This window comes from Petromyzon marinus, unplaced genomic scaffold (genome assembly GCF_048934315.1).
Source record: "Petromyzon marinus isolate PM22_M1 ecotype Great Lakes invasive population unplaced genomic scaffold, UKy_Petmar_22M1.pri1.0 PM_G_Scaffold_30, whole genome shotgun sequence".
Taxonomy (NCBI): Eukaryota; Metazoa; Chordata; class Hyperoartia; order Petromyzontiformes; family Petromyzontidae; genus Petromyzon; species Petromyzon marinus.
The window spans coordinates 962,079-977,111 of record NW_027422873.1 but is presented as its reverse complement, the minus strand read 5'-3'; the positions used below and the strand labels follow the sequence as shown (position 1 = coordinate 977,111).

The 15,033-nt window shown below is 51.3% G+C and overlaps 2 protein-coding genes across 2 annotated transcripts; both read right to left on the bottom strand.

Moving 5' to 3' along the window:
- Nucleotides 1-251: 251 nt before the first annotated feature.
- On the bottom strand, nt 252-6,466 carry LOC142915373 (cyclin-J-like). Its single transcript, XM_076061206.1, has 7 exons — nt 6,366-6,466; nt 5,638-5,848; nt 5,361-5,473; nt 4,163-4,334; nt 2,760-2,919; nt 734-1,114; nt 252-303 (listed from the first exon to the last, which is right to left on the bottom strand). Exons 1-7 carry the CDS (start codon nt 6,429-6,431, stop codon nt 252-254), a joined length of 1,155 nt encoding a protein of 384 aa, XP_075917321.1. The 5' UTR covers nt 6,432-6,466.
- Nucleotides 6,467-11,282: 4,816 nt separating this feature from the next.
- Nucleotides 11,283-14,781, bottom strand: LOC142915372 (protein Mdm4-like). The gene is made up of 5 exons (XM_076061205.1): nt 14,683-14,781; nt 13,840-13,973; nt 13,444-13,505; nt 13,212-13,283; nt 11,283-11,293 (listed from the first exon to the last, which is right to left on the bottom strand). Exons 1-5 carry the CDS (start codon nt 14,779-14,781, stop codon nt 11,283-11,285), a joined length of 378 nt encoding a protein of 125 aa, XP_075917320.1.
- Between the last annotated feature and the right edge of the window lie 252 nt (nt 14,782-15,033).

Here is a 15,033-nt window from a genome sequence, read left to right as displayed (position 1 = left end):
GAGCGGAGCCGGGCCCCAACAGCGTGGCTTTTAACTGCAGGCCGACCCACTATTTGTCGGCGTTCGGCTGGCCTCTTGACCAGCGGAAGTCGGTTTGCGATATTCACAGGATTGCGTGCGGCACGACGCCTCATTAATAGAAATTTGCAACCGTCGCAAAGATTCTGCGACGCTTTCGTTGCCGGTAATCTACAGCCTCCTTGAACACCCCCCACCCCCCCCACAGCTTGCCGACCAAAGCTCTGACGAGCTCAGCTTTGACCGACAACTCGCTCCGTGTTCTGCATTCCTGAAATCGGTGCCCTGCCGAAAACGCAACAGCAATCGCCGCACAGCCTGCCGATCTATCTGTTGTGCGGCTCAATGGCCAGGTTCCTGCTGACACGCGGCTTGCGCGGCCAAAACGTGGTCATCCCAAATGTTGCCAAGGGTCTCTTTGCTGAACGGCGGCGGCAGCGGCGGCGACGACGACTCCATCTCCTGACCCACCTCCACAGGTGGCGTCTGCACCGACTTGGGCACCAGATGCTGCTCCTCCTGCTACTGTTGTTGCTGCTGCTGCTGTGGCTGCTGCTGCTGTGGCTGCTGCTGTTGCTGCTGCTGTTGTTGTTGTTGCTGTGGCTGCTGCTGCAGCTACTGTGGCTGTTGCTGTGGCTGCTGCTGTGGCTGCTGCTGCTCCTCCTGCTGCTGTTGCTCCTGCTGCTGTTGTTGTTGTCACTGCTGCTGCTGTTGCTGTGGTTTCTGCTGCTGCTGCTGTTGCTGCTGCTGCATCATTTGTTGCTGTTGTTGCTGCTGCTGTGACTGCTGCTGTGGCTGCTGCTGTTGCTGCTGCTGTTGTTGCTGCTGTTGCTGCTGCTGTTGCTGTTGCTGCTGTTGCTGCTGCTGTTGCTGCTGTGGCTGCTGCTGTTGTTGTGGCTGCTGCTGCTGCTGTTGCTGCTGCTGTGGCTGTTGCTGCTGCTGCTGTAGTGGCTGTGGCTGCTGCTGCTGCTGCTGTAGAGTTGACTGGTGAAGAGGCACACGTGGTATGGCTGAGGCTGAGTGGGAGGGCTGCTCAGAGTGGACAGCAGGATTTTCCTGAAGCTCCATGACCTGCTTCCTGTTGAAGTTGTATTTACTGAAGAGTTCGAACACAGGGGGAGGACGTAGAGTTAGAACAGACACACAGGTCCATGCCTGTGTGTGTCTAATCATGTTAGGTTCAAGCCCATCTTGACACACACAGGTCCATGCCTATGTGTCTCATCATGTTAGGTTCAAGCCCATCTTGACACACACAGGTCCATGCCTGTGGGTCTAATCATGTTAGCTTCAAGCCCATCTTGACACACACAGGTCCATGCCTGTGGGTCTAATCATGTTAGGTTCAAGCCCATCTTGACACACACAGGTCCATGCCTGTGGGTCTCATCATGTTAGGTTCAAGCCCATCTTGACACACACAGGTCCATACCTGTGGGTCTAATCATGTTAGGTTCAAGCCCATCTTGACACACACAGGTCCATGCCTGTGGGTCTAATCATGTTAGGTTCACGCCCATCTTGTGATCCTTGAACCCAATATCACACCGTGCCCTTGACAGCAATATAATAATTTAACATCAATAAAAACACATGGGATGTACTGCAGTAATTAACACCGCCGCATAGTACTGTCGTTTGTAGTAGTTTGTTCTCAATATAGCATAAGTGGAAACAACCCTGGGGCAAAATCTGAAAACCGTACTCCCCAATCTCTAAAAATTAAGAGCGTGCAGCTTAATGTTGTTATGTTTAAATAACGGTCGCTAAGCACAGGCCCAAAATACTAAGAAGCCAGCAACAGCACCGTGAGAATGTCTAATCGTTTAGCGTTCATCTGCTTATTTAATTCAGCAAGGTGATGAGAAACCTCAACCATAAGGGCCCATCTACCAATGAGTCACAAGGCACCATGGGTAATGCTGGAGCGCCTCACCGAGTCTCAGGGCATCCGTGATGGACTAGGACGTGAAATTCGCACGCACAGGAATCCACATATCAGCTTCATTTAGTCGTCATGGATATTGTTTAAAATATTTGCCATCTGTTGCACAATGGCATACTCTTTTCGATTTGAAGCTTTCGTGACTGCAAGGATTAATCTTCTTTGGTTCTTTCGGTAAAGTCACCACCACGTAGAATGAGAATAAAATAATAAAATAACAAAATAAAATTATCACCACGTTTCAGCCACAACGCAAACAGGTCTGTACCATTCACCTGAAGACGGCCGCTTGCGTTGTGGCCGAAACGTCGTGAGAATTTTATTATTTTATTTTATTATTTTATTCTCACTCTACGTGGTGGTGGTGACTTTACCGAAAGAACCAAAGAAAATGGCATACTCGTTGTTTTTAGTAGCCTCTCGTCATGCCAACTTGACAACAGTATTTGTCCTCTGGAGATACTGGCCTCCACCGTGTGAATGTTGAATTGACACGACTACCTCGGTCCCACCGACATCCCTCATTTGATCTGGGAGACAACTTTCACTTTGACTAACAGTTAATCTTAAAGCAGTGATGGTTTGGGCAGCAGTGATGGTTTGGGCAGCGACGCATAACCTGTATTCAATTTCCCTTGGGTAAATTCGGCTTTAACGAGTAACCGGTATTGGTTTGTAAACATAAATTGTGGAGAGAAAAGAGCACGTTGCTACCTCGTGAGCCACAACTCAGCCTTAATAGGTCTCTTAAACGGTCACTTAGGAGAGCTTTGTGTTGTTTTGTCGTGCAAATCACCAAATCAGCTGCTCCACGCACGGCAGGATCACCTCCCAGGCAAGGCCAGTGAAGTGTTGCATGTACAGAGTCCACGCAGAGGGCAGCTTCACTTCTATACGGGCCAATGCTATGCTTGCAGCCGCCACCACGGATGGACGGAAACTCAGGAATACGTGGTCTGCATACACACAAACAAAGACAAAAACCCTCCGTTTAGCCTTAACAGACTGTTGGGGCAAGTGCTGCTAGCGAGTAGCAGCACCTATGAAGGTCGGCACTGTGGCACACGAGGGGGTGGGTGGCCAGCACCACGCCCGGCCGCCTTTGTCTCCACAGTGCTGGCGATGTTTACACACCGCATTGAGTTACTCATTTGAGGCCGAGTCGACCTAGGGGAGGCCCAGGACCGGTTCAGATAATCGTCACCGGTGATAGCCGTGAGCAGGCGTTGGACCAGGGTGTCCAGGGTCGTAGCTGCAGCGTAGCGCTAACCGCTACGCCACCTCTACCCTGCACACAGGAATGACAGGCAGGCACACACACAGACGCTTAAACGCACAAGCACCCAGTGAACGAGGAACGTTGGGCCAACGGCACCCTGAACATTTGAACAACATTCCGACTAAAATTTTTATTTAAAGCTTTCGTGACTGCAGTAATTCATATTCTTACCTCTTTCGGTAAAGTCACGTTGAAGGGAAACAATAAAATAATAAAACATATAAAACTATAAAAATTCTCACGACGTTTCGACCATAACACAAACGGTCATCATCAGGTGTGAAAACCAACGGCAAGAAACATTTGAAAGAAGTGGCGGTTCGCATCAATTTATTTATTTTATTAACGGTGTTTGTTTTATTTATTTATAAAACGTCAGCGCCACGCGCAGCGATTTGGCAGTTTATTTAGAAGGACTAGTCCATCTATGTTCTGAAAAGAGAGGCGAGACGAAAAATTAATGTATGCTGTCTGAAAGTCACAGTAAGCGTGAACAATCAATTAAGACCTGTTCACGCTTACGGTGGCTTTCAGACAAGATACATTAATTTTTCGTCTCCCCCCTCCTCTTTTCAGAACATAGATGAACTGCCAAATCGCTGCGCGTGGCGCTGACGTTTTTTAATAAATAAAAACACTGTTTAAAAATAAATTAATTAATGCAAACCGACACACCTGATGATGACCGTTTGTGTTATGGTCGAAACGTCGTGAGAATTTTTATAGTTTTATATCATTTTATTATTTTATTGTTTCCCTTCAACGTGACTTTACCGAAAGAGCTAAGAATATCAACATTCTGACGTTGGACAAAAAAAAAATATTCGGTGACGTTTCAGGCACTGCCCCTTCTGTCGCCGGTCACCTTAGCGCTGCAAGGCCGGTGCCTACGAAACGCTCCTCTACAGCTCTGCGAGCACCTTGCAGAGCGAGCTGAAGGAAGTGGGCCGTGTACTTGGTCGTGTACGCGTGCCGGTAGGACGAGCCTCCAGCCGGGGCGTCCTCACGCCGCGACAGCCACAGGAAGTAGTCCACGAAGTGCGCCGCTGTGGGCGTGCACAGGTTCCAGTCGAGTGTACGCAGCAGCAGGAACTGTGCAGGGGGGAGGCAGACGGGAGAGTGGGCTGGCACGGCACAGCTGCCACCACTCCGTGAAGCATTCAGTCCGCCACGCTGCTGTGTGTTGCCTGGAGGGTTTATTTAACTAGTCGGGTTTGGTGCATGGCTCGCAAAACAGTTCAAATGTCTGGTCAAGGAGTCAACTCGGCCCCTTCGTCTGCACGGGTAATTGCAATGACCATCATATTAAATTTCGATTTGAAGCTTTCATGACTTGCAAGGATTAATCTTCTTTGGTTCTTTCGGTAAAGTCACGTAGAATGAGAATAAAATAATAAATTGATAAAATAACACAATAATATTCTCATTATTGTGTTATTTTATTTTATCAATTTATTATTTTATTCTCATTCTACGTGACTTTACCGAAAGAACCAAAGAAGACCATCATATTATTTTGAGTCTTTCGGTAAAGCCACGTAGATCTGAAAAATTAATAAAAAATATCACGACGTTTCCATCGCAACGCAAGCAAATCGTCACGGGGTGATTGTTTTATGGAGAGACTGAGCCCCACCATAGGAAGGGAGAATTTCCTGCACTTGTTCCAGCATCGTGCAAATAAATGAGCACCACTCCACGTTAATTTGTCAGGTCTGCTGTGGTAATGTTATTCCGCAGCTTTTGCCTTCCTGTTATCTAGTAAGAAGACACGCTTCTATATTCAAATTCAGGCTGTACATTCAAATTGTCTACATAATAATTAGTTGGCATGAAACAGAGATGATGTGTTCATACTCTTTGGGTCTTTGATGTTTCGATCGCAACACAATCAATCACCTGAAGACGACTGCTTGTGTTGCCATCGAAACGTCGTGATTTTTTGCATTATTTTTCCATCTATGTGACTTTACCGACAGACCGACAGAGTAAGATTGTAAAGTAGCAAGACAAAACAATTGGTTCCTTGAATCAAATCGCGACCTTGAATCATGACAATGCACGGAACGGTTCTGGGGTGAAACATTGCATGCCGAATTAATAGGGGCATGCAGCTACCTCCGTCTGTTGCAATTCCTCCTTGGACAGACTCAACCCTTGCTTGGTCATCACCTCCAGCCGGTTCACCCAGTCCAGTCGCGGCACCTGCTCATCCATCTCCTCGAACTTGGCTGCGCAGGGTGTCAGGGACACGCATGGCGACGGTGAACAAGCGACGAAGCGTACGAGCGAGAGATGAGCGAGTGATCGAGTGATCGGGCGGGTGATCGGGGGATCGAGAGATGAGCGAGTGATCGGGTGGGTGGGTGGGTGGGCACGTGACCGATTGACCGACCTGCTATAATGAGGTAGCAGATTGAGCAGGTGTAGAGGCAGCGGACGGTGATGTCGTGGCGGTCCATGAACACGTCTAACATTGCGATGGCCAGGTGGTGCGTGGCCACACCCAGCTGCAGGCGCTCGCTCAGCGTTGCCAGGAGGTCGACGAAGTGGCGACGGAGGTGCAGCTGGGGCGAGCGTGCGCAAAACCGAGGCAGCGACAGCTCCTGCGAGGGGGAAAAAAAAACGAGGACGCGGGGGTTGGGAGGGCAGTTGGGACGCTGTGGAGTTGGGTCAAGAGGTCAAGAGGTGTTTTGAAACGATAATAGATTATTCTGGGGGTCTAAGGAGGCGACGCGCCCGGTTACGGTGGGCCACAGCATTTAACTTTAGCCGTCACGCAAACCAAGAATGACAAAAGCCACGGCCAAAATTGTCTCTCTGTTCAAGCGAGTGAAAGATGGCGAAGAACTCATTCGGTAGTCCTCAGCCTACGATGAAAAAAAACCACGAGGTGTGGAGATCCGTACCTCCAAAGCACAGCCACTTTTATTCTTCCACAAGGTACCGTATCACTCGTGTTATAGTCCCCGGAGAGATAGGGGGCCGGGTCGACCCGCTGGCCAGGATTGAACTTGCAACCTCCTCGCTGCGAGTCGAGCACTCGAACGTACGTGCCGTGTAAATCAGTTCGTAGGATTTGCGTCTGCGTGTAGGAGGCCTATTGATGAGAGAAGCGGATACCTTCTCTCGAAGGACGCGGTAGATGTCATCTGCCAACTCGCCTTGCCACCACTCGCTTCTGTCCATGTCTTGGTCCGTCGCTCGCGCCTCGTGCTCAGGAGATTATTACTCGGACAGGCACGTGCTGGGTACACACAAGTGTTCACAAGTGGAGTTTATTACTCGGATAGGCACGTGCTGGGTGCACACAAGTGTTTACGAGTGGAGTTTATTACTTGGACAGGCACGTGCTGGGAACACACAAGTGTTCACGATTGGTGTCTATTACTCGGACAGGCACGTGCTGGGTACACACAAGTGTTCACGAGTGGAGTTTATTACTTGGACAGGCACGTGCTGGGTACACACAAGTGGAGTTTATTACTTGGGCAGGCACGTGCTGGGTACACACAAGTGTTCACGAGTGGAGTTTATTACTTGAGCAGGCACGTGCTGGGTGCACACAAGTGTTCACGAGTGGAGTTTATTACTTGGACAGGCACGTGCTGGGTACACACAAGTGATCACGAGTGGAGTTTATTACTCGGACAGGCACGTGCTGGGTACACACAAGTGTTCACAAGTGGTGGCCGTGAGCGGGAATCGAACTCGGGTCGCCGGATTCGTAGCGCGGCGTAGCGCTAACCGCTACACTACAATGAGTTACGCTTCCACACACACACACAGACACACACAGACACACACATATACACACAGACACACACACACAGATACACAGACACACACACAGACAACGCTAACCGCGACACTACAATGCGTGACGCTTCCACGTGCGAGGGTCACGTGACAGATTTGACGTCACAGCTCACTTGCCGTGCAAAAAATAAATGCATTGAGCTCCCCCCACAAATAAAAGTGTATTTGTATAATGTTTGCATGGTGTACAGTCTGGAAAGTACCCACATGGCAAATTTCCAGTTTGTTGCATGCGGAGAAGTACAGAGAACACACACATTCACAACTTTGCATTTTGTATATATGGAGATTACCACAGGTTATGCCACGGACACTTCGTGCTCAACAGAGCATTAAGATTAAAGGCAGAATTTTCACAACACTTGGAAAAGAAACTACATTTGCAATTTTTTGCAAAAATAAGTAACACATTTTTCCACGCGTAAAAAAAAAATCAATTATTGACACGTGTGCAAACTTCATAATGTATTTGCTTGAGCAACACCGATAACATTATTGACGAAATCTTAAAAGTGCTCATGCTTACCGGCTTCCAAACGTCTCAAGCTCACACCCTACCCCCCGCTATGCATGTGGAATAATGTAAAAAATGTGTCCCGTTATGATGAAAAACAAAACAAAGTCTTACCAAACACTGTCCATTATTACACGGCGGGAAGGGAAATCGTTCAAGTAACAAACCGTGATTGTTTTAACGCCTCAATATGTCACGATATAGTCTAAATACAGCAAGTCTCAAGTCTTTCACGGTAACTACGGACGGAGCGGGCAGCACGCAGCCACGTGGGAGTCGTCACGTGACGCAGCCGCCGACTCCCAGGACTCTCCACGCCTCGGAAGTGCTGCTGAGCGCCGGAAGCCGGAGGTGACGCGTCATCCGTGAGCCAGGGACTCCTGATTGGATGAGGTGTGGGCGTGGCCGCACCCGAGGGGGAGGCGACGGCCAGGGGATAAAGGGGGGGGAGGGAAAGACACACAGAGACCCACACAGACAGCCACAGAGACCCACAGAGATCCACACAGACCCACATTCACAGAGACCCACACAGACCCACATAGGCCCACAGAGACCCATACTCAAGAGACCCACACCCACAGAGACCCACACTCACAGAGACCCACACAGACCCACAGAGACCCACACTCACAGAGACCCACACAGACCCACAGAGACCCACACTAACAGAGACCCACACAGACCCACATAGACCCACACTCACAGAGACCCACACAGACCCACAGAGACCCACACTAACAGAGACCCACACAGACCCACACTCACAGAGACCCACACTCACAGAGACCCACACAGACCCACATAGACCCACACTCACAGAGACCCACACAGACCCACAGAGACCCACACTAACAGAGACCCACACAGACCCACATAGACCCATACTCATAGAGACCCACATAGACCCACACTCACAGAGACCCACACAGACTCACAGAGACCCATACTCACAGAGACCCACATAGACCCACAGAGACCTATACTCACAGAGACCCACACAGACCCACATATACCCATACTCATAGAGACCCACATAGACCCACAGAGACCCATACTCAAGAGACCCACACCCACAGAGACCCACACTCACAGAGACCCACACAGACCCACACAGACCCACACTCACAGAGACCCACACAGACCCACATAGACCCACACTCACAGAGACCCACACAGACCCACAGAGACCCACACTAACAGAGACCCACACAGACCCACATAGACCCACACTCACAGAGACCCACACAGACCCACAGAGACCCACACTAACAGAGACCCACACAGACCCACACTCACAGAGACCCACACTCACAGAGACCCACACAGACCCACATAGACCCACACTCACAGAGACCCACACAGACCCACAGAGACCCACACTAACAGAGACCCACACAGACCCACATAGACCCATACTCATAGAGACCCACATAGACCCACACTCACAGAGACCCACACAGACTCACAGAGACCCATACTCACAGAGACCCACATAGACCCACAGAGACCTATACTCACAGAGACCCACACAGACCCACATATACCCATACTCATAGAGACCCACATAGACCCACAGAGACCCATACTCAAGAGACCCACACCCACAGAGACCCACACTCACAGAGACCCACACAGACCCACATATACCCATACTCATAGAGACCCACATAGACCCACAGAGACCCATACTCAAAAGACCCACACCCACAGAGACCCACACAGACCCACAGAGACCCACACAGACTCACAGAGACCCATACTCATAGAGACCCACACAGACCCACACTCACAAGAGACCCACACTCACAGAGACCCACACTCACACAGACCCACAGAGACCCATACTCACAGAGACCCACATAGACCCACACTCACAGAGACCCATACAGACCCACAGAGACCCACACTAACAGAGACCCACACAGACCCACATAGACCCATACTCATAGAGATCCACATAGACTCACAGAGACCCACACCCACAGAGACCCACACTCACAGAGACCCACACAGACCCACACTCACAGAGACCCACATAGACCCACACTCAAAGAGACCCACACAGACTCACAGAGACCCATACTCATAGAGACCCACACAGATCCACACTCACAAGAGACCCACACTCACAGAGACCCCCACTCACAGAGACCCACACCCACAGAGACCCATATTCATAAAAAAACCCACACAGACCCACACTAACAGAGACCCACACTCACAGAGACCCACACCCACAGAGACCCATACTCACAGAGACCCACAGAGACCCACACAGACCCACACTCACAAAGACCCACACAGACCCACACTCACAGAGACCCACACTCACAGAGACCCACAGAGATCCACACTAACAGAGACCCACACTAACAGAGACCCACACTAACAGAGACCCACACTCACAGAGACCTACACTCACAGAGACCCACACTAACAGAGACCCACACTCACAGAGACCCACAGAGACCCACACTCACAGAGACCCACACTCACAGAGACCCACACTCACAGAGACTCACAGAGACCCACACTAACAGAGACCCACACAGACCCACAGAGACCCACACTCACAGAGACCCACACCCACAGAGACCCATACTCACAGATACCCACAGAGACCCACACAGACCCACACTAACAGAGACCCACACAGACACACACTAACAGAGACCCACAGAGACCCACACTAACAGAGACCCACACTAAGAGACTCACAGAGACCCACACTAACAGAGACCCACACTAACATAGACCCACAGAGACCCACACTCACAAAGACCCACAAAGACCCATACTCTTAGAGACTCACAGAGACCCACAGAGACCCACACTAACAGAGACCCACACAGACCCACATAGACCCATACTCATAGAGACCCACAGAGACCCACACTAACAGAGACCCACACTAACAGAGACCCACAGAGACTCACACTCACACAGACCCACACTCACAGAGACTCACAGAGACCCACACTAACAGAGACCCACACTAAAAGAGACCCACAGAGACTCACACTCACAGAGACCCACACTCACAGAGACTCACAGAGACCCACACTAACAGAGACCCACACTAACAGAGACCTAAGTAAAACTAAACTAAGTGTATTGCCACCAGGGTGTAAGGGGCCCCCCACTGAGCTGCTGTGCCAATCTTGGTCCACGCGAGCGGCCTGCCCTGCACCAAGTGAAAGCAGCTCCGTCCGGTCGCTCGTCACGTGGAAACGGCGTTAGAGCGGCCAGGAGAATAATCCTCGCACTCTTAAGACGCACCGCTCAGATCGCTAGGGATGGGTTAGCGCGTCTCCCACGTGCGTGTGAATATTCACAGAGGGTGGACGTGGATGTAAGATAATTTTGTCGTGACGGTGGTCGCCGCTGCTGCGAGCTGCTAAGAGACACTTGCCCCTACAGTCTGTTAGATGCCACACGGGGGGCCTTCACTGGAGGGGTTTGCTTTGCCGCACCAACGCTCCCCACACACACGCACACACGTAACTCGTAAAGTGATGACAGGAAACGATTAGGTAAAATGTGCAAAAGTTTAATATATTAAACGGCAATAAACGCATTCAAGAGTGCGAGTGAGGTAAAAAAATAGAATTTCTACATTGAGGTAAACATTTTTTTATATTCTGAGGTAAAAGCAAATCTTTTTTACATTGAGGTAAAAAAATAACATTCTGAGGTTAATTTTGTTATAAACATTCTGAGGTAGACAAAAAAATATTTTGAACATTACGAGGAACATTTTTTTTTACATTCTGAGGTAAAAACATGAACATTAAATTGTCCTTAAGGAGACATAAATTAACAAACGCTCTCTGTGTATCTATCTGTCTCTCTCTGTCTCTCTCTGTGTCTCTCTGTGTATCTGTGTCTGTGTGTGTCTGTGTGTCTGTGTCTGTGTATCTGTCTCTCTGTGTGTCTCTGTGTGTGTATCTCATCTCAGTCAGTCGACCCGTGGCACCTGGGTCTGCCCCGTGACCTCCTGCCAGCGGTCGTTCGACACTTCACGTGGCCTCAAGGTGCACATGTCCTGGCACACGCGTCGTGGTGACGCGATTCGCCACTTAGTGGCGAATGGCAGTTGTTGTTATTGTTGTGCATGTCTGTGTGTGTGTCTGTGTGTGTGTGTCTGTGTATTTTGTACCATCGGACACTCCACCCCCACAACTCCCAATCGGTGATGGGGCAGTTGTGGAGAGAGTGGAGAGTTTCCCGTACCTGGGCAGTGTGCTTATGATTGGCTCCAGTTTAACAGCAGAGATCTCACTCCGAATCAGTCGAGCGGCAATATCTTTTCATCGGTTGCGTAACGCTGTGTGGAAGCTACCTGGTCTGTCGCTCCGCACTAAGCTTCAGGTCCTCTCGGCCACGGTCATTCCCTCCCTTCTCTACGCTTGCGAAACGTGGACCCCCCTAATGGAACATCTTCGCCGGTTAGAAACATTTAGGCTGGCCTGCCTACGATCCATCCTGGGTTTAACCAGACTGGATTGTGTGAGGAGCTCACAAATCGTTGAAAGATCTGGGCAAGGTCCCATCGGTGAGCTCCTCCAGCGGGCAAGGCTGCGATGGCTGGGTCATGTAGCCCGCATGCCCTGCCACCGCATGCCGAAACAGCTTTTGTTCGGCCGGATTGAGGGGGCTAAGCGGGTGCGGCACGGGTTAGAGAAGAGATGGAGTGATGTGGTACAGGAGGACGTGGAGCTGAGTGGACTTGCCGATGACTGGTACCAGCGGTGTCAAGATCGGCCTCTGTGGAATAGGCTCGTGAAGGATGCTACTGGGCAGTTGGAGGTAGTCGCACTCCAACAACAATGGAGGGCGGAGGAGCGATGCTCAGAACAACGAGCGGAGCGCCGGGTGGCTAAAGCACAGCAGGTTGGCACAGTAGGGGGCACAGGTGGTGCATCAGCCAGTCATCTCAGTCAGTCGACCCGTGGCACCTGGGTCTGCCCCGTGACCTGCCAGCGGGCGTTCTGCACTTCACGTTGCCTCAGGGTACACATAGCCTGGCACAAGCGTCGTGGTGACGTCACCGCCACTTAGTGGCGAATGGCAGTTGTTGTTGTGTCTGTGTGTGTGTCTGTGTGTGTCTGTGTGTGTGTCGTGTCAGGACAGGAACGTGTGCACCACAGAGTGGATCTCCCTGCGGCAGAGTGGGCAGGCCATGCCACGCCGCTGCAGCTCCAAGGCGCAGCGGCGGCACGTGGCAAGGTGGCCGCTGTCGCCGTGAACTAACGTGCAGCTACGCGGCTCACTCCGGCACACCACGCACTCACCCACGACAACACCACCAGCACCACCCACACCACCAGCACCACCCACACCACCAACCACACCAACAACACCAACACCACCACCCACACCAACACCACCACCCACACCACCACCATCACCCACACCAACACCACCACCCACACCACCGCCACCACCACTGCCACCACCACCCACACCAACACCACCACCAACACCACCAACCACACCAACACCACCACCACCACCACTCACACCACCACCATCACAACCACCACCCACACCACCGCCACCACCACCCACACCACTACCACCACCACAACCACCCACACCACCACCCACACCACCACCACCACCACCCACACCAACAGCACCGCCACCGGTTGGAGCGCAAGATGGAGAGGAAGTGGTGGAGGTGGTGGTGACGTTGACACCGGCTGAAGGGAAAGAAAAAGAAGAGAGTGAGTGAGTGAATGTGTGAGTGTGTGAGTGAGTGTGTGACTGTATATGGGTAGCGGTAGTGTAGTAGTAGTTAGTGCTACGCCGCGCTATGAACCCGGGGAGGGAGTGAGAAGGAGGGAGTGAGGGGAACTTCACCTCGCCTGCTGTCGGCCGTCACTATGGAGAATGACTTCACGAACAGCGCTGCCACCGAGTGTCTGGAAGAAAGAGACAGGGAGATCCAGGCTGGGTTTGGATGCAGGCTCTATCTCCCGCCCCTCTCTCTCTCTCTCCACCCCTCTCTCTCTTGTGCTTGTTTATTTTTATTTCACTTTTTTATTAGAATTTTTCTATCTATGTGACTTTAGTGAAAGAACCAAAGAATATTCACCCACTCAATCACTCGCCCACTCACTAAACAGCTCACCCATCCACTCAATAATTCACTCCCCCACTCGCCCTCCCACTCACTCACTCACTAAATAACTCATCCGCTCACCCACACTCACTCACCCACCCACTCTCTCTCCACCCTCTTTGTATCTCCCTCACCTGGGATCTCTGAGTGAGAATCCCTCCACACCAAACACCTCCCCCAGGGGGTCCCCGCCACACCTCACCAGGTACGGCCTCTCTACATCGTAAAGTTGTCTCCGCTTGATGTATTGTCCCACGTAGTGGTGCGCCTACGTGGGACGCACACACACACACATGCACACACACACGCATGCACACACACGAGTGGGTGACTGAGTGGGTGAGTAGGTGGGTGGATAAGTGAGTGGGTGAGTGAGTGGATGAGTTAGTGAGTGGGTGGTTGAGTGATTGAGTGGGTGGGTAGGTGAGTGAGTGGGTGGTTGAGTGATTGAGTGGGTGAGTGGGTGGGTAGGTGAGTGAGTAGGTGAGTGAGTGGGTGTGTGGATCAGTGAGAGAATCAGTGAGTGGGTGGGTGGATCAGTGATTTAGTGGCATGGGCGGAAGAGATGGACTAGTCAGTGAGTGGATGGGTTAGAGGGTGAGTGGATGGGTTAGAGGGTGAGTAGAGTGAGTGGTTGGGTGAGTGAGTGGATGAGTGAGTGGTTGGATGAGTGAGTGTTAGTGTGTGGGTAAATAGAGTGGGTGAGTGGTTGGGTGAGTGGGTGGCTGAGTGAGTAGGTCAGTGAATGAGTGGGTGGACGAGTGGTTGGGTGAGTGGGTGGGTGAGTGTAACGTCTGTACTATGTTGAACTTCTTTCGCACCGCACGTAGCCATGTGTGATAATCCTGCAAATCCAAATTATACAGCAGGTGTCAGGGTCGCGATGGAATCCACGACCTCCTGTACACCAGGCGAGGTAGTCAACATCTCCTAGCCACGCAGATGATGATGGTGTTGGTGGTAGTGATGGGACCCACCTGCTCCCACGTGAATGTGTCGCCCTCGACACCGACCGACTGCAGCAGACGAAGCATCGCAGGCACCAGCTTCAGCTGCATCCCAGCGGACAGAGGCATCACGGAGCCACATGTCATCACTCACACAGACACAAAGGTCCCCCGTGTAGCCACAGCAGGCTATAGGGGCAAGTGCTGTTAGCGAAGAGAAGCACCTATCAAAGCTGCCGGCACTGTGGCACATGAGGGGGTGGGTGGCCAGCACCACACCGAACCGCCTTTGTCTCCCCAGTGGCTTTGTTTACTACGACACACCGCTACACCAGCTACTCTTTTGAGTCAACCTAGGGGAGGCCCAGTACCGATTGTAGT